The sequence below is a fragment of the Staurois parvus genome, unplaced genomic scaffold (genome assembly GCF_062004578.1).
Source record: "Staurois parvus isolate SC_StPar_1 unplaced genomic scaffold, SC_StPar_1.0 ptg000109l, whole genome shotgun sequence".
NCBI lineage: Eukaryota > Metazoa > Chordata > Amphibia > Anura > Ranidae > Staurois > Staurois parvus.
In genome coordinates, this window is record NW_028317905.1 from 978,845 (window position 1) to 1,000,203 (window position 21,359).

The 21,359-nt window shown below is 42.8% G+C and overlaps 1 protein-coding gene across 1 annotated transcript in view; it reads right to left on the minus strand.

The window, feature by feature from the left end:
- Positions 1 to 19,799, minus strand: part of DNHD1 (dynein heavy chain domain 1) — a 132,593-nt gene extending 112,794 nt beyond the window's left edge. The window contains exons 1-8 of the mRNA XM_089671637.1: positions 19,730 to 19,799; positions 18,610 to 19,204; positions 14,661 to 14,846; positions 14,382 to 14,585; positions 14,144 to 14,254; positions 10,961 to 11,117; positions 7,117 to 7,341; positions 4,219 to 4,362 (exon numbers count right to left, since the gene is read on the minus strand). Coding sequence (XP_089527763.1) covers positions 4,219 to 4,362; positions 7,117 to 7,341; positions 10,961 to 11,117; positions 14,144 to 14,254; positions 14,382 to 14,585; positions 14,661 to 14,846; positions 18,610 to 19,204; positions 19,730 to 19,799 — 1,692 coding nt within the window. The remainder of the gene's footprint in view (positions 1 to 4,218; positions 4,363 to 7,116; positions 7,342 to 10,960; positions 11,118 to 14,143; positions 14,255 to 14,381; positions 14,586 to 14,660; positions 14,847 to 18,609; positions 19,205 to 19,729) is intronic.
- Between the last annotated feature and the right edge of the window lie 1,560 nt (positions 19,800 to 21,359).

Below are 21,359 nucleotides of genomic sequence, written 5' to 3' on the forward strand. Positions count from 1 at the left end.
CTTTATTACATAAAAATTGCTAAAAACAAAGGAGATGCACCAAACAACATACAAATACGTTAATAATTAAGCGCTTTAGTCTTTAAGACTGATATAGTTTTTCTGAATAATGTTCAAAATACAGAAGTGGAAAACATTGTAAGTCTAACGCATAACACGTTTTGTGAAACAATGTTCAATTTATCAGGAGTTTGCTGTTTCTGACAGAATGTCTGTAGATCAAGAAAACATTTATGATGAGAAAAAAAAACCAACAAACATGCATTTAGAAGGCGCCAATATTGCCTCCTGAATGCCTGTAAGCCACTGCTCTGCTGACTTTTGTAAAGTAATCCTCCCTGGATCTTTTTTCCAGAGGGCAGTAGAAACTGCCGCCCTTGTGAAAAAGGCCTAAAGGAAGACTGGCATTCAATTCCAGCAGGGTTATCAAAACAAATTTAACATTTTTATGTACAAAAGCCATATCCTCAAAATAATATCTATGGCCTGAAAAAAATTCACAATTACTGATTTAATTATCATATACTGTATGTAAATATGTGATAGCACTCAATGCCGGCTTAGCTCCATTCTTAGTTCCTCACCATGGTAAACAGATCAGATCTGTTGCTCAAACACCAAGGGAGATGCTAAAACAAATAATACAGTAAATTAATATTATATTTCTCCTGCATGCTACAAAAAAAAGCTGCATAGTCTGTCAGAAAAAACAAATAAGGGGTTGTTGGAAACTAAAACAAGGGTTTTCTATACCACACCAGAAGGTAAAGTGGCTGCACCCATAAACACAGAAATAATAAAGATATCTCTTTACACTTACTAATTTTTCTCTTTATAATTATTTTCATAATGTTTGAAGTGTAAGCAGCTGGAAGACTCTCCTGATTTTTTTTCCCCTCTTATCTGTTGTCCAGGTTGTCCTCAAACCAGGTACTCACCTGCCCAGTGAATCCAGAGTTGTCCTGCTTTGATCCACATATCAGTTGCGGGAGCAGGTATATGCTACTCTTCCCTAGGCGAGAAGGGTGATGGGGGCACGCCGCAGTAAAATCATTTTTAAAAATGTGAACAAGCAAAAAAAAAAGAAAAAAACAACAGCCATTTTATAAACCTTGTAATAGAAAGTACCACCCAGATGACTCGATGTACAATATAACTCCGGCTGGTTCTAATTCCTGCAGCCAGGTGCTGGTCTGCTGATGAAAGCTCGCCAAACGCAATAGTAAGTCAAAAGGAAAATAGCACAAGTCCACACTCTGTTGATGCACAACCAGATCTACCAAATGGCTTCGGCTAGGTCTCAAGCCATAGTAGAACACCCCTTTAACGTTTTTCACCTGTGTAAAGACTTGGTCGCCTAAGCCTTTACACAGGTGAAATGCATTAGAAGGGTGTTCTCCTATAGGTGGAGAGACAACTGAAGCCATTTGGTAGATCTTAAAGTGTTACTAAACTCACAATGGTAAAATCAGTCTGCACTAAAGCATGCTTGTTATACTCACTGTGGAATCCCCCACATTGTATAAAAAGGCTGTTTGATTTAGATACTATACGGCCTTTCCAAGTTAGTTGGGAGGGCTAAGGACCTCTGATCTGCCCTTGTACCAGAGTTGTCAGAGGAGCATTGGGGTGAGTATATCTCCATACAGTTATTGCCTCTACAGACAGGATGATACAGCTATGTTATTTACATCAGATGTATTATACCCCTGCCCATTTATTTAGCATGCATAAGCGGGACTCTGCATTATTTTACAAATGTGGGTTGTTTGAAGCTGTGACGGGCGCGGTGTCAGACCCCAGCCCTTCTCACCAAACTCGTGACCAAAGGACTAGCCAATCTAAAACTGCGCTGTCACGTGCGTAACAATGCCACACCCAGCTGAACCCTGCACACCAATGTTCCAGCTAATTGGACAACAATCGATGTACCGGCAGCCTGCGCTTGTTACTGGGTCAGGTTAATTACACAATTAACCTTTCACACTGCCACCACCTCCTTTTTATACAGAAAAAGAGGAAACTCAGCAATACACTAGGATGATTGGTTAATCGACAGTATACCGCTATCTCTACAGACCGGTTATACAGAGGGTTAAACACTCATAGTAGCGCTCTTTTTAGAGGCAGGGATTCGTAAATTGCAATTAAGAGCTATAGAGACAATTCAACACTTTCAGAAAGTAAGATTTATTATCAAAAGGTTAAAAGGGTGCAGTATGAATATTTACAGAAAGAAGATGTAACCAATATATATATATATATATATATACATACACACACACACACATATACATACACATATACATATATATACACACACACACACACACACACACACACACACACATATACAGAGCACAACAGCACAGCAAACAGATAACAGAAAGAAGTTTAGGTAAATAAGTACTTGCCAAATAAATGCCTGGGGTTAAGCAGTTTCAAGTCTGATGAGCTAAAAGGGATTTCTGGTCTTGCACTTAGTTGCGATGGTACAACAAGACTCTTGGTCAGCTAGATGGTACAGAGCCGATGGTCCTCACGTCTCTGACTCCTCACAAAAACTAACAGCTTCTTTTTCTACACAACATCAACCAGTATCTTCACTACCTTATTTGGCAGAGGAATTGTTAGGCAGGGCTCAGCATCATACGCTGCTTGCATTCCTGAGGGAGGGGGAATGAGGAGATACATGAAGCCTTCTTCCTACAGGGAGAACCTGTGCCTGGCTCTTATATGCACGATACTACACCTCCCCTTCTCAGGTGACTGCATATTAGTTTAAGAGAAATACCACAATGCAGAAATTTGGAGCAAAATAGAGAACCGCACCTCTCCCTGTGGGCATAATTATGACAGAAGGCACTTTTTTTCATATGCTTTGGGATTCCCCTAAGATGATGCTTTTATGGTCTCAGGTGACAGATTTCTATAGCGGATAATTTTGGCCTTCCTAACATTTGTAACCCTCTTTTGTGCCTCCTGAGAGTGATTGAAGATGAAAAGATGAATTATACAACACGTTTTTTTGTAGACTCTTCTTCTATGTTTGTAAGCTCATTGCTGGGAGGTGGTTTTACGACGAGTCTAACTTTGGCAAGGTGGAAGCGGTTGGTTAACTCTGCCCTTCCACTCTATAGGATGACATGTGAAGCCTGTGGTTGCCCAAAAAAAGTTAAGAAAGTTAGGTTTAGTTGGGAAGACTCCTCAGCAACTCTGGATGAAAAAAAAAACAACTTAACTGAGTCAACCTCGTAGTGAATGGCTAGAGTAAAAGGGTTCTTTTGGAGAATATTAGATAGGAAAACACGCTCAGATGACCTCTGTACTGTTCCTTTAGAACCTTTTTTTGTTTCTTTCTTTCTATTATGATTGACTCTTGGTTTAGTTGAGAGTTAAAATTTCAAAATGCATTGCAAGGCTGAAATGCATACTTGTGCTAGGTGCTCCTCTCATAGTACCGAACGATGCCTGATGATATGCTTCTCATTCATAAGAGTGTCACTTGCTTATTTTCTGTAACATGGCTTTGGCATTATAATAAAATATGTATGGTATGTGTTCACCTATTGTCTGGCAACAATAAACTTAAAAGGAAAAAAAAAAGAAAAAAAAAGTTGTTTGATCCTGTCTTCTCTGATTCTCCCCTTCTTCGGCAGTTCCCAATCCTTCTGCCAGAGCAGCAGTGGCAAGTCTGCATATGCTCTGTTTGGTGTGTATTGTTACAGAGTTTTCTTTTTCTTTGTTTGAAGGGTGCATGTGATCAGCACAGCGCTGTCCAAACAGAGAGTCAGGGGTTATGCAGCCTCATAGGACAATTAGAGGAGAATTAAAACACCACCTACAAGATTACCCAGGCACTGCTAAAAGTCACAAGAATGCTATATACTGCTGATGAGAAAAGCTATTTAACAATTTATACTTACTAAAATAAATGCATTTTCATATTGTATGTACTGTGGGAGACCAGATATAGTGAATGCAGCATCTTGGGTTTTGTAACACTTTAATATCCGTGGTGTATATCAACAATGTGCGGACCTGCGCCATTTTCTTGTGAACAGCAATTTCATATTATGGAGGATGGGGGGGTTGCAGGAAGGAAAACTTCCTTTCGGGGAATGAACGTCTGATTATATAAATATATAAATATTAACAATGCAACTATTGAATAGAAGAAAATTGAAGAAATAATAATAAAGGTGGATGGCTCAGTACCTGCAGGATGGAATTCAGTACCGAGTCCAGCGCCTTATTAAAGCTTTTTTGTATTTGATCGTCAGAAGGGCAGAGGGTCAGCTTCGCTGCCTCCCCGAACTCCAGACTGACTTGCAGGAAAGACAACTCATGTTCCGGTGGAGTCTGTGAGCAGAAAGAAGTTTTATCAGTGAATGAATGTAATGGTCCCCACCTTCCTCCTGTCCCTATTGCAGTCTTCTAGTAAGATTAGGAACGGCACAGCCTCAACAAACAGCACTGTGTGCTCAAACCTAGACAAAGTGTTGCAGCATTACTCCAGAAAAAAAACTATTTTTTTAAACCTCAACTCCAGCCATAAGTTTTCATTTAGTTTAGGATCAAGCAAGGAGGGGAAGAAACTTTAGAAGCTGAAGTTGAATCTGCCATCCCTGGTTTCTCCCTCCACCTTCCCCATCAACATACTAATTTAACATTTAAAGGATATAATCGGCTCCAGAGACATATTACATGTTACAACATATTTAGGGTGTAACATGCATTGTGTTTCCCCTCTCCACCTGATCCCCTTCCCCTGTGACATTGAGCAAGGGTTTCTCTCCCCCACAGCTGCTGCCACATTTAAAATCAGTATGACCTGCACAGGCACACACAGCCACGTCATTTATTCACAGGGATCGGTGATTGAGTATACTACAAGTTCTGTCGGCCACCACAGCAGACAGACTTGTAGTTCTCAGTGGACTACAAACGCGCTGATCAGCTCATAGTCCATTCACTCTTCCTCCAGTCTTCTAACTGAAAGCGATAGTAAACACCACTTGGACATTTGTACCTACTGGGAAGCTTATAATAAACCTTAACTGTAGATATTCATTGTTTCTGAAGCTGGCTGAAGAATGAGTATGTCGTCCCTTCAGAGCTTTGTGGCGTGCCCATGACTCCCATGCACCTGCAGTTTAGCCATTCAACTGCTGAAGTCTGCGAACCAGGAAGGAAGACTAGGTGAAGATGGAAGCCCTGTGACAGCACGTTACTGGAGGGCTTCATTTGAAGGTAAGTCTTTCATAATGTGCTACTATGTGATGTACTGTATACTAGCACATTATGCCATTACCTTGCAGGTAGAACATTTTTTTTTTTGTAAACTTTACTAAAGCTTGAAAGCACAAATCCTCCCATTCCTCTCTTTGCAGGTGCAATACTTTGCAGGCTCCTGTAGGAAAAAATAATTCACCTGCAAAAATATGCAAATGTATTACTTTTTCCTACAAGGTGAACTTAGCCTATACAAAAAAAAAAAATCAGCTTCTATTATATACATTTTGGACTCAGTGATGTCACCACTGGGTCTCTGTGCTTCTTTATGCAATGTAGGCAAGTCTTGGCTGGTGCAAGGAGCTGGCAGGATGCTATAAATAGTCACAGCGCCCTGCCTCTCAAGAGCCCTCAATCCTGATACAAGTAGGATTGTTTCTGGGAAGGAGTTATGCTAGTGTCCAAATGCCTTGATGGGTGGGTGTGGATCTGAAAGTGCGGGTGTTCCTAGGCAAGGTTCATCTGCATGCATCAAGGAGTGGGTTAAAACAATGGAACCTTAAAGTTTGGTTGAATGGTGTCACCCATCAGTATGATGGCGGTGGGAGTGCAGATAACGTGAATATTGGGATAGCAGCTTCTGCACACCAAAGGATTTCCACAATTACCTTGAGCTGTGGATGAGAGGTAAATCTATCACTGAATCACCACACCACAATATTGGAGCTGAAGAGGATGGAGTATAACCCCAAATGTGTTGGATTTTATATACATTATATTGTCCGATGAAAACTATTTGCTGATCTTGACTATTATGGTGTGACGCGTATCTAAATTTACCTTCATTTGCATGCAGAACATGTTAGGTAACACCCATATGTGATGCTGAACCTCCATGATTAAAGAACCTGAAATCCAATGACTGAAAGGGGTTAGCCAAGCACAATCAAGCTGGAAAGGAAAGAGCTGGATGATGCTGAACATTCCCTAGCCAGGAAATGAGGTGGGCTCTATCTTATTTGCTGCAAATCAAAGTAAGCTATTTCCGCACAGGAAAGGAGCCTGTTCCCAGGGCAGAGACAAGGGGTGGGCAGGAGGGGCGGCTGTCCAGTGCACTGTGGTATCATGTAAGGTGGAGGCTCTATGTGCAGAGTTCCTACCTGCAAGCTGGCAGGAGTAGTGACAGCAGCTTCAGAGTAACAAACATTTGTGCTAGGGATGAGGGTATTTGTGCTAGGAGGGGGACGTAGAAGAGGATCTAGGATCTAGTGCTAGGAGGGCGGTTTGGGGAGGAGAGGATTTGTACTGGGAGGAGAAAATTTAAGGGCTGCAGTGGAGTATGATTTATTTTAGGAGGCAAAATTTAAAGGGGGATGCGCTAGGAGGGGATTTTGTGCTAGGAGGGAGATTTGTACTAGGAGGGGGGGGGAGGATTTTTGTGAGAAAGGAGGATTTGGGAGGAAGGATTTGTGATAGTAGGGATGATTGGGAAAGATTTCTGTTAGGAAGAGAAATTTAGGGGAGGGAGATTTGTGCTAGGAGGGGGGATTTGGAGGGTGGAGAGGATTATGCTCAAAGGGTAATTTGAGAGGTAGATAATGTGTGTTAGGAGGGAAGATTTGGGGGATGATTTGTGTTAGGAGGGAGGATGGAAGGGCGATTTGTGCTAGGAGGGGTAATTTGGAGAGGGGAGAGGATTATGCTCAGAGGGGACATTTGAGGGGTAGAGGATTTGTGCTAGGAGGGGGGATGGTGGTGGCAAAGATTTGAGCTGAGTGGGGATTTCAGCAGCTTCTTTTTGCCTTCTGCACTTCTACCTATATTGTCTTGCCACTGCTTCGAAGAGCCTATAGCCCTATGAGAGATGACAGCATGTCTCACCTGGATGACATCATTAACAAAGGTCAGTATATTCTGCTGGATGATAGTGGACAGGTTCTGGCAAATCATATGACCAACAAGAGCAGAAAAGTTCCCCAGTCGGTGCAGCCAGGATTCCACCTGCTGATTTTTCCCCCTAGAGGCTTTTACTGGGCTGTTCTTGGGCTGGGCTAGTTGGGCATTTCTCTGTGTGGTCTTCAGCAAGGTGTATGTGTCCTCTCTCACCTACACAGGAAATAAGAGATAAAGATAGAAATAATACATAGTAAAGTCAGCCAATACAGCCTGGCCTGTGCTATAAACCTATGTTAGCTGAGTCATTTGCAGGTCTTTGTCCTATTTATTCAAGGTTTGCCCCATCTCATGGTCTCCTTTTCTACATTTTTTAGTTCTTAGATATATCTAATTCTCTTGTGCTCCATGCCTCACATTTTTCTGTCTCAGATAAGTTCTATTTAGCCTCTACATCTTACACCCTGATACCAAGTCTGTTGTCCCCTTAAATGTCATTGTTCAGTAGATCTGTAACTCTTGTAAAAAGCAGTGGCTGTGTTGCACTATAATTAGAGATGAACGAATTATTAAAAAAATTGGATTCGGCTGATTCGCCGAATTTGAGGAAGAAATTTGATTCGATGCGAATTAATTCGCTACGAATTTAACTTATTAAAAGGGTTTCTAGGCTTCAGAGAGCCTTTAAATTAGTGCAGAACACTGTACCTTTAATTTAAATGCCCTTGGAGATGAGGAAGGAGAAGGAGAAGGAGAAGGATGAGAAGAAGGAGAAGGATGAGAAGAAGGAGAAGGAGAAGGATGAGAAGAAGGAGAAGGAGAAGGATGAGAAGAAGAAGGAGAAGGATGAGAAGAAGGAGAAGGAGAAGGATGAGAAGAAGGAGAAGGATGAGAAGAAGGAGAAGGATGAGAAGAAGGAGAAGGAGAAGGATGAGAAGAAGGAGAAGGAGAAGGATGAGAAGATGGAGAAGGAGAAGGATGAGAAGAAGGAGAAGGAGAAGGATGAGAAGAAGGAGAAGGATGAGAAGAAGGAGAAGGAGAAGGATGAGAAGAAGGAGAAGGATGAGAAGAAGGAGAAGGATGAGAAGAAGGATGAGAAGAAGGAGAAGGATGAGAAGAAGGAGAAGGATGAGAAGAAGGAAAAGGATGAGAAGAAGGAGAAGGATGAGAAGAAGGAGAAGGATGAGAAGAAGGATGAGAAGAAGGAGAAGGATGAGAAGAAGGAGAAGGATGAGAAGAAGGAGAAGGATGAGAAGAAGGAGGATGAGAAGAAGAAGAAGGATGAGAAGAAGAAGAAGAAGGATGAGAAGAAGGAGAAGGATGAGAAGAAGGAGAAGGATGAGAAGAAGGATGAGAAGAAGGAGAAGGATGAGAAGAAGGATGAGAAAAAGGAGAAGGATGAGAAGAAGGAGAAGGATGAGAAGATGGAGAAGGATGAGAAGATGGAGAAGGATGAGAAGAAGGAGAAGGATGAGAAGAAGGAGAAGGAGAAGGATGAGAAGAAGGAGAAGGATGAGAAGAAGGAGAAGGAGAAGGATGAGAAGAAGGAGAAGGATGAGAAGAAGGAGAAGGAGAAGGATGAGAAGAAGGAGAAGGATGAGAAGAAGCAGAAGGATGAGAAGAAGGAGAAGGATGAGAAGAAGGAGAAGGATGAGAAGAAGGATGAGAAGAAGGAGAAGGAGAAGGATGAGAAGAAAGAGAAGGATGAGAAGAAGGAGAAGGATGAGAAGAAGGAGAAGGATGAGAAGAAGGAGAAGGATGAGAAGAAGGAGAAGGATGAGAAGAAGGATGAGAAGAAGGAGAAGGAGAAGGATGAGAAGAAGGAGAAGGAGAAGGATGAGAAGAAGGAGAAGGAAACAAATAGATACAATGTTTCAACCGCTGTATGGAGGGAATGTCACAGAACTGTCAGAAATAGCGGAGCTCTGCAGATACACTTAGCGGAGCTCTGCAGATACACTTTTTGCCGGCTTGGAATTCTTCTTATTTTCATCCTACTTCTTCTTCTTCTTCTTCTTCCTCTTCATCCTCATCCTCATCCTCTTCTTCTTCTTCTTCTGAGGATGAAGAAGAAGAAGAAGAAGTAGGATGAAAATAAGAAGAATTCCAAGCCGGCAAAAAGTGTATCTGCAGAGCTCCTCTAAGTGTATCTGCAGAATAGAGGAGCTCTGCAGATACACTTTTTGCCGGCTTGGAATTCTTCTTATTTTCATCCTACTTCTTCTTCTTCTTCTTCTTCTTCCTCTTCATCCTCATCCTCATCCTCTTCTTCTTCTTCTGAGGATGAAGAAGAAGAAGTAGGATGAAAATAAGAAGAATTCCAACCCGGCAAAAAGTGTATCTGCAGAGCTCCTCTAAGTGTATCTGCAGAATAGAGGAGCTCTGCAGATACACTTTTTGCCGGCTTGGAATTCTTCTTATTTTCATCCTACTTCTTCTTCTTCATCCTCAGAAGAAGAAGAAGAGGATGAGGATGAGGATGAAGAGGAAGAAGAAGAAGAAGAAGAAGAAGTAGGATGAAAATAAGAAGAATTCCAAGCCGGCAAAAAGTGTATCTGCAGAGCTCCTCTATTCTGCAGATACACTTAGAGGAGCTCTGCAGATACACTTTTTGCCGGCTTGGAATTCTTCTTATTTTCATCCTACTTCTTCTTCTTCTTCTTCATCCTCAGAAGAAGAAGAAGAAGAGGATGAGGATGAGGATGAAGAGGAAGAAGAAGAAGAAGAAGAAGTAGGATGAAAATAAGAAGAGTTCCAAGCCGGCAAAAAGTGTATCTGCAGAGCTCCTCTATTCTGCAGATACACTTAGAGGAGCTCTGCAGATACACTTTTTGCCGGCTTGGAATTCTTCTTATTTTCATCCTACTTCTTCTTCTTCTTCTTCATCCTCAGAAGAAGAGGATGAGAATGAGGATGAAGAGGAAGAAGAAGAAGAAGTAGGATGAAAATAAGAAGAATTCCAAGCCGGCAAAAAGTGTATCTGCAGAGCTCCTCTATTCTGCAGATACACTTAGAGGAGCTCTGCAGATACACTTTTTGCCGGCTTGGAATTATTCTTATTTTCATCCTACTTCTTCTTCTTCTTCTTCATCCTCATCCTCTTCTTCTGAGGATGAGGATGAAGAAGAAGAAGAAGAAGAAGAAGTAGGATGAAAATAAGAATAATTCCAAACCGGCAAAAAGTGTATCTGCAGAGTTCCTCTATTTCTGACAGTTCTCTGACTTTCACATTTACAGCGGTTGAAACATTGTATCTGTTTCCGAATAAAAACATCTGTATCCTAAATGGAAACAAATAGATACAATGTTTCAACCGCTGTACATGTGAAGGAACTGTCAGAGAACTGTCAGAAATAGCGGAGCTCTCTGCAGGGACACTTTTGCCGGCTGATCGGGAAAAATCCGATTCGCGCACCCGAAGTAGGCTAATATTCGGATTCGACGTGAATCGAATTTTTCCTGAAATTCGAATCGAATTCCACTTCGCCTGGTTCGATTCGCTCATCTCTAGCTATAATACATGGAAATATCCAACAATATGAAGACTAGATTGGAAAATTAGATCATATGAGTTGCTGGTCGGACCAATATTTCATAGTACTAGTATTGTGCTCTTTTCCAGTGATTTGGTCCTGGAACTGCTGGTATCAAAGAACTTCATGGTTGGCCTTTTGGTTTAGTTCTGGCTGGTTACCCCATGATTTCTATCAGCTGAACAGTCAGAAACTAGACAGTCCCATACATAAGTGAAATTTTGATATATTACTGTGTTCTGCTATAAAAACACATAAACAGAGAAGTTATTGGTTTCCCTACTCATGAAATGTCTTACCAACTCCAGGATTTTGTCCACCAGGGTCAGCAGGCGATACAGATGGTTCCCAGCCTCACATCTAATTTCTGAGAGGGTTACTTCCATTTGTTGAATAGACAGAGTGCAGGATGGGCTAACAGGAAGCCAGGGGATATCTTCGAACTCTTGGAGAAGCCTAAGGACAAGAGAAAACATTCCAGGTTCTTCACAGAGATAGAGCTACACCAACATATGTGGACTTCTTATGTGGGGAATATAGAAATATCAAAGTCTGGAAGACTAACATATCCATCTGAAAAATACACCCAAAAACATTGGGTCCCATGCCTCTGCAACTTCTTATTTTGAAATCAAAGACTATAGATATATAGCTGCTTTTCCTTTTTAGACTTTACTATTATGGGAAAGACATGATGGAATCTGGAACAAGCTCACCAATGACTTTCAATTCATACCACAGGCAGGCTTGGGCCCTAACAAGGCACATCAAGTTCTTCCATGCTCAATGCAAAAAAAAAAAACTGTGAGGGCACTAGAAGACTGGAAGTACTATGATTGCGCCACATTGCCAGTCATAGCACTGTTCATTATGACCCTTCCTGCTGGCTGTGGGCTTCATTAAAATGGCATTTAACCAGCTTTTTTTTTGTCATTTTCTAAAAACGTGTGTAAAAAAATAAATCTTCCATGGACTCAAAATGCCTCTCAGCAAATAGCTTAGGGTATCTGCTTTCGAAAAAGGGGTCATTTGGGGGTGTTTGTATTGTCCTGGCATTTAAGCACCTCAAGAAATATTATAGGCAGTCAAAAAGTAAAAACTGCGTAAATTCCACTATCTATACCATAGTTTGTAGATGCTATAACTTTCACACAAACCACTTAATATATGTTTATTGGGATTTTTTTTTACCAAACACATGTAGCAAAATACATTTTGGCCTAAATTTATGAAGAAATTTGGATTTATTGGATATTTTTTATAACAGAAATTAGAAAATTAAATTTTTTTTTCAAAGTTTTTGGTCTTTTTTTGTTTATAGCACAAAAAAAAAAACCCAGAGGTGATCAAATACCACCAAAAGAAAGCTCTATTTGTGGGGAAACAGGACATACATTTTGTTGGGTACAGAATTGCATGACCATGCAATTACTAGTTGAAATAGCACAGCGCTGAATAGCAAAACATGGCCTGGTCAGGAGGGGGAGGGGTAAATCTTCCAGAGGGAAAGTGGTTAATATTGGAAAAATGTTTTGTTTTGCTCTTTCATATTTTTACTCATTTAACATAGGTATATTTATGTACACCTTTCACATTCAACACATTTTATTCAATTTGTAAATAACTTTTCAATGATTTGTACCAGACTCACAATTTTAGTGTCATTTTAAGCAGGAGAAATTAGAGAAATAAATGCCCACTATCTATCCTCAGTAACACCATTGACCTTTAAACTAACACTGCTCAAAATAAGAAAAAAAAAAAAGTGAAAAAGTGCACTTTATTTAATTTTGTTATGCTTTATTGTCTATGGATTGCAGAAAGAAAAAATCATTATTGCAAGACAATATCACGAAAAGAAAGCCTTGTTTGTTCTTTAAAAAGAATACATGTATTATCAAGTTATCTTAAAAGAGAAGTATGGGTTTTTAAAAAACAAACATACAGTACATACCAGGAGCGGACTGACCATTTGGGCACTGCCCGAGGGCCCAGGGTCAGGAGGGGGCCCTTTGAGATGCCCCTGGTTCCTTTTTCATAGGCTTTTTTGAGTTTGGGCAAGGACACAGGGGCCCCATGATCCCCTATTGCCCGGGGGCCCCATGAGTTGTCAGTCCGCCCCTGGTACATACTCACCTAGGTGGATGCAGCATTGACCCTATGCTACATCTGTCCCCCATTGGCTCTAAAATCAAGAACTGAGAAAAAGCCACTGATAACTCAGCTCTCAGTCTGCAGAGATACAGTGACTGTCAGTCACTGTCTCTTTGCTCTGCCCCTCCAGCATTCACAGAAGCGCTGGGCTGTGCAGGGGGCAAGAGTAGCTTGCTCAGGCGCTCAACAGCTCGCCAAGAGGCTGAGCCAGCTGCCAGTCCAAGCATTTAGGTGGATCCAGACTTTAAAGTTGGGATCTTTCCTGAACCTGGACCAGCTGAGTGACGTCAGCTGACAGCGGACTTTAGCCCGCTGCTGGCTAAAAATGGGTCACAGGAGTGCAGAACGAAGTGCACTCCTGTGATCCATAGGACAAGTATAGTCAAAATAGCTTTGGCCTCTCTTCTCCTTTAAGTAATGATAAAGGTATTGCCAAATTAACAGGTCCATAGCAGAATTGTAAAAATTTGCACTGGTCCATAGGAGGTGAGAGAGGACATACTGTAGTTAATCTGTTTACCTAAACTTATGAATCCTGCTTCTATGTCTCTGTTACATACATATTTGTGAGAAACTACAGGTGTAACATCAGCAGCTGTGGGGCTTGATCATTCATGTAGCATCGTAAAAAAGGGAGGTTGTTGGATCTGATGGATCCATTTATCTGATCAAACAATTTATTAATTGTGGGGCCCAATTGGTCATCTGTGGCCTTCTTTGCCCTTGTGGGCAATTATACATGGCCATACTTTCAGATTCCTCAGAACATGATTTGGGGAGCATAAGCACAACATTCTGAAAGCAAGACATTTCTTCCCTGACATTTCTTGGAAAATCATGGAAAAACCCCGTGGGCTTGGGGCTATTTGGTAATGAGACCATCACAACAGATTATGGATTTAGGTAGATGTCATCAGGCACTTTGTTCTACAGAGTCATTTTGGATCTACTGTTTAGGGAGTCTTTCCCAATCTGGCTTCAACAAGGATTTGGAGGTTCTTGCAGTAGTTTGATCCTTTAGCCAATTGTAGCCTAGGTCTATTGGCTGATTCTGCATTTTGTTGGGTTATTTAGCACCTCCTCACTTTAGAGATCAGTTTTCCTTTCCAGAGTATTTTTCATATATAATTTTTATATATTTATATATATTCATCTGGACTTATTGCATATATTCATGCTTTAGGGATGCTGTATAATGGAGGCAGTTTGGACACTCACTTGTGGATATGCTGCAAGAAAGTTTTACTGTATAATAGGGGTGAATTGGACAGTAAACTGTATACCTGCTGCAGGGAAGTCGTATAACAGTGGGTGGTTTGGACACTCACCTGTAGACATGCTGCAGAGATGCTGCATAATGGGGGATGGTCTGGATGAGGTTTCTGCTTATGAATTCCTGTTTTCTGAGAAAAAGGATCCGGCGGACATTTATTTTCCATCTGTAAGAAGAATTAGCAGGTGATCAGTGTGAGTGTGTGTGTGTGTGTGTGATTGGAAATGAGGAATGGTACTAACTTGGCAGGCTGGGTAATGGACAAACAAACAAATGATCAAGGCCAGTCTCACCGCTTTATCACTCGTCTCTTCAAGAAATCTCTGAAGAACGGAATGGTCCTCACAGCTCGGCACACCACGGCCTCCCGGTGCCACACGCCAAGCTCCAATGTCTCAGAACCATTCAGCGGGTCCACATGGAGAATCCCAAATGGTGAGAAGACAAAGTGTTCAGGGTGAATGTGAGACGGAGGAACGATATGAAGGTCATAGTAGCTGCAAAGATGTGAGATTCCTCTTTTAGACAGGGCCTCTTTGTGATGAAAATACTCGGTGGATCCAGTTACTTACCAATCCCTGATTCTGTTCATTTTGTTAAGATAAAGGAAGATAACTTTGCCTAGATGTCTGTACTGGACCAGCAGCTCCGCAGCCGTGTACCCACTGATGTCAGCAGACACGCCTTCCATGCTCCTCTCTCGGCTCAACCGCTGGCGAGGAGAAGAAGGAAGAGGAGATGGAGGGGTGGGGACCTGCCTGAGAAGAGGAAAATGGACAGTGTAAAAGAAAGGCGTATCAATGGTACATTAAAGAGACAACAAAATATAGAGAGAGTTAACGCAGCTGGACAACTGACAACAGCAAAAACCAGCAGAATATACAGAGAGTTGGTGTAGAGTAGGAGTGGGCAATTCATTTTCCTGGGGGGCCACAGGAGACACTGGGACTGTTGTGGAGAGCTGAACTTAATTCTGCTCAATATTAATTTTGGACCTGGGAAGGTGTGTAAGCACATAAGTGCATAAAAAACAAACACCTGGTGCTAGGAATAATAGGTACAACTGCTCATGAGATAGGTCTCAGATTCATCATGGGCCACATCAGCACTATGGTTGCTCTCAAAGGGTCAGTTGTAAGACTAGATGTTCAGAGCATCTAATTCCCCCTTACATCAGAGGTCAATAGCCCCCCGCCATCTGAAGTAAAGAGTTCTGTTGGACTTTCTGTTCACATATAGGCATTTCGAAAAAACAGGCGGAATCGCCCTGATTCTGCCTGAGACTTCAAACCGCGATGTTAAAATGTGAAATCACCCATCAGCGTGTTCAGGTACCATTCATTTCAATGGCACCTGAAAACGCAGGGCAACTCTGCCACAATCCCCATGTGATTTTTTTGCATCGCACTGTGAACTGGGAAAACAAAATCGCATGCTCAAAAGAAACTCCGAAACATGCTGATGAGTGATTTTACATTTTACCAGTGCGTTTTCAAATTGCAGGGAAAATCACGGTGATTCCGCCTGCAATTAAAAAACCTGTTATGGGTGGTCCGGGGAGGGGGGGGGGTACACAGGAGCCCAGGAAAGCAGGAGATGGATAGGAGGGGTGGCAGGTTGGCACATAGAGGAACCAATTCATCCATTCCTCTCCTGATAAAGCTGAATGCCTGAAGGAAGGAGAGGAGGAGAAGCAGGCATTCAACGTTGGCAAGAGGAAAATGGATGAATCGGTTCCTCTATGTGCCACCCTGCCGCCCCTCCTATCCAGGCGGCCCTGGCCCACCGGCCAAATGCCTGGTGTACACTATAGTCAGTCTGGGCCTGCGTGTGAGACACTTGTGACATCATTCAGAATTCATTGACGGGTATATTTGACTTGCATTTTTCCTCCTTCTCACCAGCATCTGACTTACATCAAATGGTTCTGCATTCCCATTGACTTGTATGGGAATGTAAACCCTTTGAAGTGAACAAAAGCTCAGCGGGCCCCACACCCAGCCAGAAGGAGAGCATGCAATCTCTCAGGGCTATACACAAAAAAAAAAATAAAAAACATGTCTCAGATATTACCATCACTGAACGCAACCTTTTAAGTACAGTGCTGCCCCACAACCGCATGTGATGCACACAGTTGCAATGCAGTGGTACGGCATTTACAGGTTAAAACAAATGGTGAGGAGGAAACATATTGCCTTCTCACCACATGTCAAATGCCGCTGAAAAGTGATCCACCACAACTCACTTTTCAGAAAGACGGCAAGGGACGTCACCAGTATAAACAAGCCCTTATAGTAATCACATTAAAATGGTAGTCACTGGTTCTGTGATGTTGAAGATGTCTCGCTGCTTATCCAAGTAGCTTACTCAGTTGTAATGAGCATAATTTTCCACTAAGTTCTGAAATTTACACAGCTGTGCCACACAGCATTTAATGATGTATTAATGAATACGGAGCTGCATTAATTTGTAACTATTATCTCCGCCCTGGGCTCAGCTTTAGTGACTATTACTAGTTTAGGGTTGCACAGATACTAAGCATCAGTACTTTTATCTGTCTTTCATCTGTCAGTAGGATTCCCTATAGCTGACTGCTAAACTGTAAACAAAAAAACAGCTGTCAAAAAAAAAAGAAAAAAAAAAAGCAGCAATTACCAGTTGTTAAGGAGGGCTGCAGCTGTTTCCTTAGCAACTGATTACTCATTCAGAGGGGTTCCCCTGCTGACAGCTGAAGTATAAACAAAAGAAATGTCCCAGCAAGTGAAGCTGTCATAAAAAGCAGCCTGACAATTATCAACAACCTTGCTCAGCTTAAAACAGAAAGAAACATTGTTTCATTTTGTATCTTTCTGTTTATTCATCTACAGATCATAGGGATGAACTTTGATCTGCAGATGAAGTCAGTTAAAAGACACCTGTCAAGTATAAAAAAGGTTGTGTTTTTTTTTGTTTTGTTTTTTAATTAAATGTTCCACTGTTTAACCCCTTATTAACCCTTAATTTACTTTGATCAGCCCTAATTAACCCCTTATTCTCCTCCGTTTAGAGCAAAGCTCCACCCAAAAGGGGAAGTCCCGCTTTAAAGACTGGTCCCTGAAATTGACAGGTACCCACTCCCTCCCAACTCCCAGATGTTATCCTCCCTCCCTCCCGCCCTGTAGTCTTCTGGGACACATGACAGGTCCCAGAAGACTATGGGACCATTTAGAAAGCGCAGAGCTATTCACGAATGTGCAGTGGGCACCCAGCTGTGAAGCCATAAGCTGTCACAGCCAGGTGCCCACACTGAAGATGCCAGCGCCAGGAACATGGGACGGCTGGTGAAATGGGCTGCAGGGAGGACACCGTGGGATCGAGGGACAGGTGAGTGGCTGTTTTTTTAAAAGTCAGCAGCTAGTTTTTGCAGCTGCTGACTTTTATTTTTTTTACAGTGTGACTTGCTTTGTCTGTTAATATGTTTACACCTTAAACATATAGTTACATGTTTCACATTAAAAAAAAGCGCAAAATTAAAAAAAATAATGGTATTTTATTTGTAAATAACTTTTCAAAGCTTTGTATCAGAATCATAATTTTATTGTCAATATAAACAGGACAAATTACAGAATAAAATGCACATTTTTTATGTGCTGCAACACTATTTTTTAATTAACACTGCTCAAAAAAAGAAAAAATATGTTTTTTTTTTTAGTTTTGTTATATTTAATTGTCTAAGGATTGTGAAAAAAATATTGTTGCAAGACAATATTTATGAAAAGAGAGCCTTGTTTGTCCTAAAAAATAAATATATATAGAATGTTGTTATCCTAAAGTGATGCCAAACTTTTTTTTTTTTTTTTTTTTTAAATAACAAACATGTCATACTTGCCCACCCTGTTCAGTGGTTTTCCACAGAGCAGCCTGGATCCTCCTCTTCTCGGGTCCTTCGCCAGGCACTCCTGGCCCCTACCTCCTGTCGGGTGCCCCCACTGGTTAGAGAATGGGGCTGATGCATTTTTTAAAAACCAATCACTCCTTCAGTTGTCAGCAAGGTTCCCCTGTTGACAGCTGAAGTGCCAACAAAACAGTTTCTGGCAGATATCGGTAACTGGTATCAGTGAGTACAAAAAAAAAAAAAAAAAAAGTATCAGTACTCATACTCACTGTATTGGTGCATCACTAGTTGTGAAATAACAACTATCACAGCAGCCCTGAGAAGATTTAGGCCTCAGTCACATGGACGTACAACGTACACCCGTACCAGGGCCATTCATGTCAACTGGGATGCAACAGCAGCATGGAGACATCTGCTGCTCCCAATTTGGTAGCTGGCCCTGAACGCGCACTGTTTGCATTCGGGGTCACGCATCTGCACCCATAAATCTGTTGAATTGTGAGCAGCAGCTGTGTCTTTGCAGCCGCTGAATCCCAATTGATATGAATGGGACTGCCTGCACAGGGATGTATGGGACACCTGTACATCCCTGTTCAGCCAAACATGGAATGTAGATGATGTGTGGAACAGATCACATGGTCACTCACCGGAACGACCGCAGTGCAGGATCTGGAAACACCTCTACAGGTAGGTTGGTTCGCAGTGCCATGGAAGTGCTTCCTGGGTTGTGGCGCCATATGGACTCAGAAGTGGCAAGCTCCGTTCCCACACTGGCCAGGTAGCGTGGCAGGTCTCGGAGGAGGACAGCTGGGGGTCGTGGTTGGTAGAGCTTCTCTGGGTCTTTGGGAAGTTTGAACAATGTGGAGCGATCCAGGGGGAAGGCAGAGGCCAGTGCGCCGGGTATATCTAGGTCACTCAGTTTGCTCCGGTGTTCTTCATACTTTCGATGGATTCTTTCCAGGGCTGGCAGGAGGATTCCGCGATCATCAAACAAACACTCCTGCAAGGGCCGGAGGAGCTTGAGGATGTCCACCAGCTGCAGCCACCATCTACGATCAAACTCCAGAGGGGATCCAGCAATGAAGCGGACCACTTCACCCGCCACTTGGGACACATCGCCAGATGACACATGACTGGACGATGACCGCAATTCTTTCAGATGCCAACACAAATGTTCAGCAGGACTCAATGTTGTACGCCGACTGTGACCTGAAGGAGATTGGACACCGCCATCACCAACACCTGCCAGAAAGACACAAAGACACTGTATGGGTATGGTCAGAGAGAAAAGATTTCCCAGACAGCCATGTGAAATAAATAAAATTAGGTGCTAGCCAAATGTATCATGATATCAATTCTGAGGACACGCTCAGCGCAAAATGCACTGAGGCTTGAGCCGCACACGTCACTTCCAGTTTCCTCTGATGTCACATTCAGTTGCTGGAATGCACACTGACCCTGGGATTAGCGGCAGTCTGAGGAGAGGGATCCCCATAGTGAGCTCCTTGGGCTGGTGCTCCCTGTGGCACCAATAACATGTGAGTGCATAAGATTTATTCCTCTTTTTTAATATCTTTAATAAAACCTTGCTGCACTATGAATACTTTTCTGAGATACATGCTGGGAATGAAGGAGGTGGTATAGTGTTGCTTGAGTGGAAGAGACCTGAAGGATTCTGCAGGAATGGGCACAGAAGATGTACAGACCTGGGAACTCAGCACAGGGATGGTGGGAACCCCTCATAATGGGCATAGCAGGTGCTCATACCCGGGAACTCAGCAAAGGGATGGTGGGAACCCCTCATAGTGGGCAAAGCAAGTTCAGCATGCTGGAACATTCTTAGACCGATCAGACCATGCTGTGTGTTCAACAACATAAATCCAGGAGTTCAGAACCAGCCATGCTACCTGATGGGGCCTCTGTGTCTGTGGCCGGCCTTACTGACCCCAAAAAGTGTAAAGAGACAGCGATAGGTGGGCTAGGAGGGTGGGTTACCTGGCTGGGGCTGGGTGATGTATCGAGGAAGTGGGGGGAATCGGGTTCCCGGAGATCTGGTTGGATCTTCCATGACATCAGTGTAAAGTGGAGAAGCCTGGAAGGAGAGACATCTGGTCAGAGGAATCAGAAACCAACCGACTCCCAAAGACACCAAAATTATGACTGTTATTGGGAGGAAGAAACTGCACAGGGCCCCCGACTGTTCTCCACCTCCATATGTGGGATGTCCCCACTCCTTTCCCATATCTCCCATACAAAACATTCCCTCTCACTTCCTTCTGTGTCATCAAAATACTGCCCCCCGCCTTCACGTGTTAAATCAATACCAACCGTCACCTCCCAGTGTGTCACACATTATAATGACACATCACCTTAAAGTGTATCACACATATTAACGTCCACTTACCTCCCCATGTGTCACACATAATACAGTCCCATCACCTACCCGTGTATCACACATAATACGGTCCCCTCACCTCCCCATGTGTCACACATAATACAGTCCCATCACCTCCCCGTGTATCACACATAATACAGTCCCATCACCTCCCCGTGTGTCACACATAATACAGTCCCATCACCTACCCGTGTGTCACACATAATACAGTCCCATCACCTCCCCGTGTGTCACACATAATACAGTCCCATCACCTACATGTGTGTCACACATAATACAGTACCATCACCTCCCCGTGTGTCACACATAATACAGTCCCATCACCTCCCCGTGTGTCACACATAATACAGTCCCATCACCTCCGTGTGTGTCACACATAATACAGTCCCATCACCTACCCGTGTGTCACACATAATACAGTCCCATCACCTCCCCGTGTGTCACACATAATACAGTCCCATCACCTACATGTGTGTCACACATAATACAGTCCCATCACCTACCCGTGTGTCACACATAATACAGTCCCATCACCTCCCCGTGTGTCACACATAATACAGTCCCATCACCTACATGTGTGTCACACATAATACAGTCCCATCACCTCCCTGTGTGTCACACATAATACAGTCCCATCACCTCCCTGTGTGTTACACATAATACAGTCCCATCACCTACCCGTGTGTCACACATAATACAGTCCCATCACCTCCCCATGTATCACACATAATACAGGCCCATCACCTACCCGTGTGTCACACATAATACAGTCCCATCCCCTAACTGTGTGTCACACATAATACAGTCCCATCACCTCCCTGTGTGTCACACATAATACAGTCCCATCACCTCCCTGTGTGTCACACATAATACAGTCCCATCACCTACCCGTGTGTCACACATAATACAGGCCCATCACCTACCCGTGTGTCACACATAATACAGTCCCATCACCTACCCGTGTGTCACACATAATACAGGCCCATCACCTACCCGTGTGTC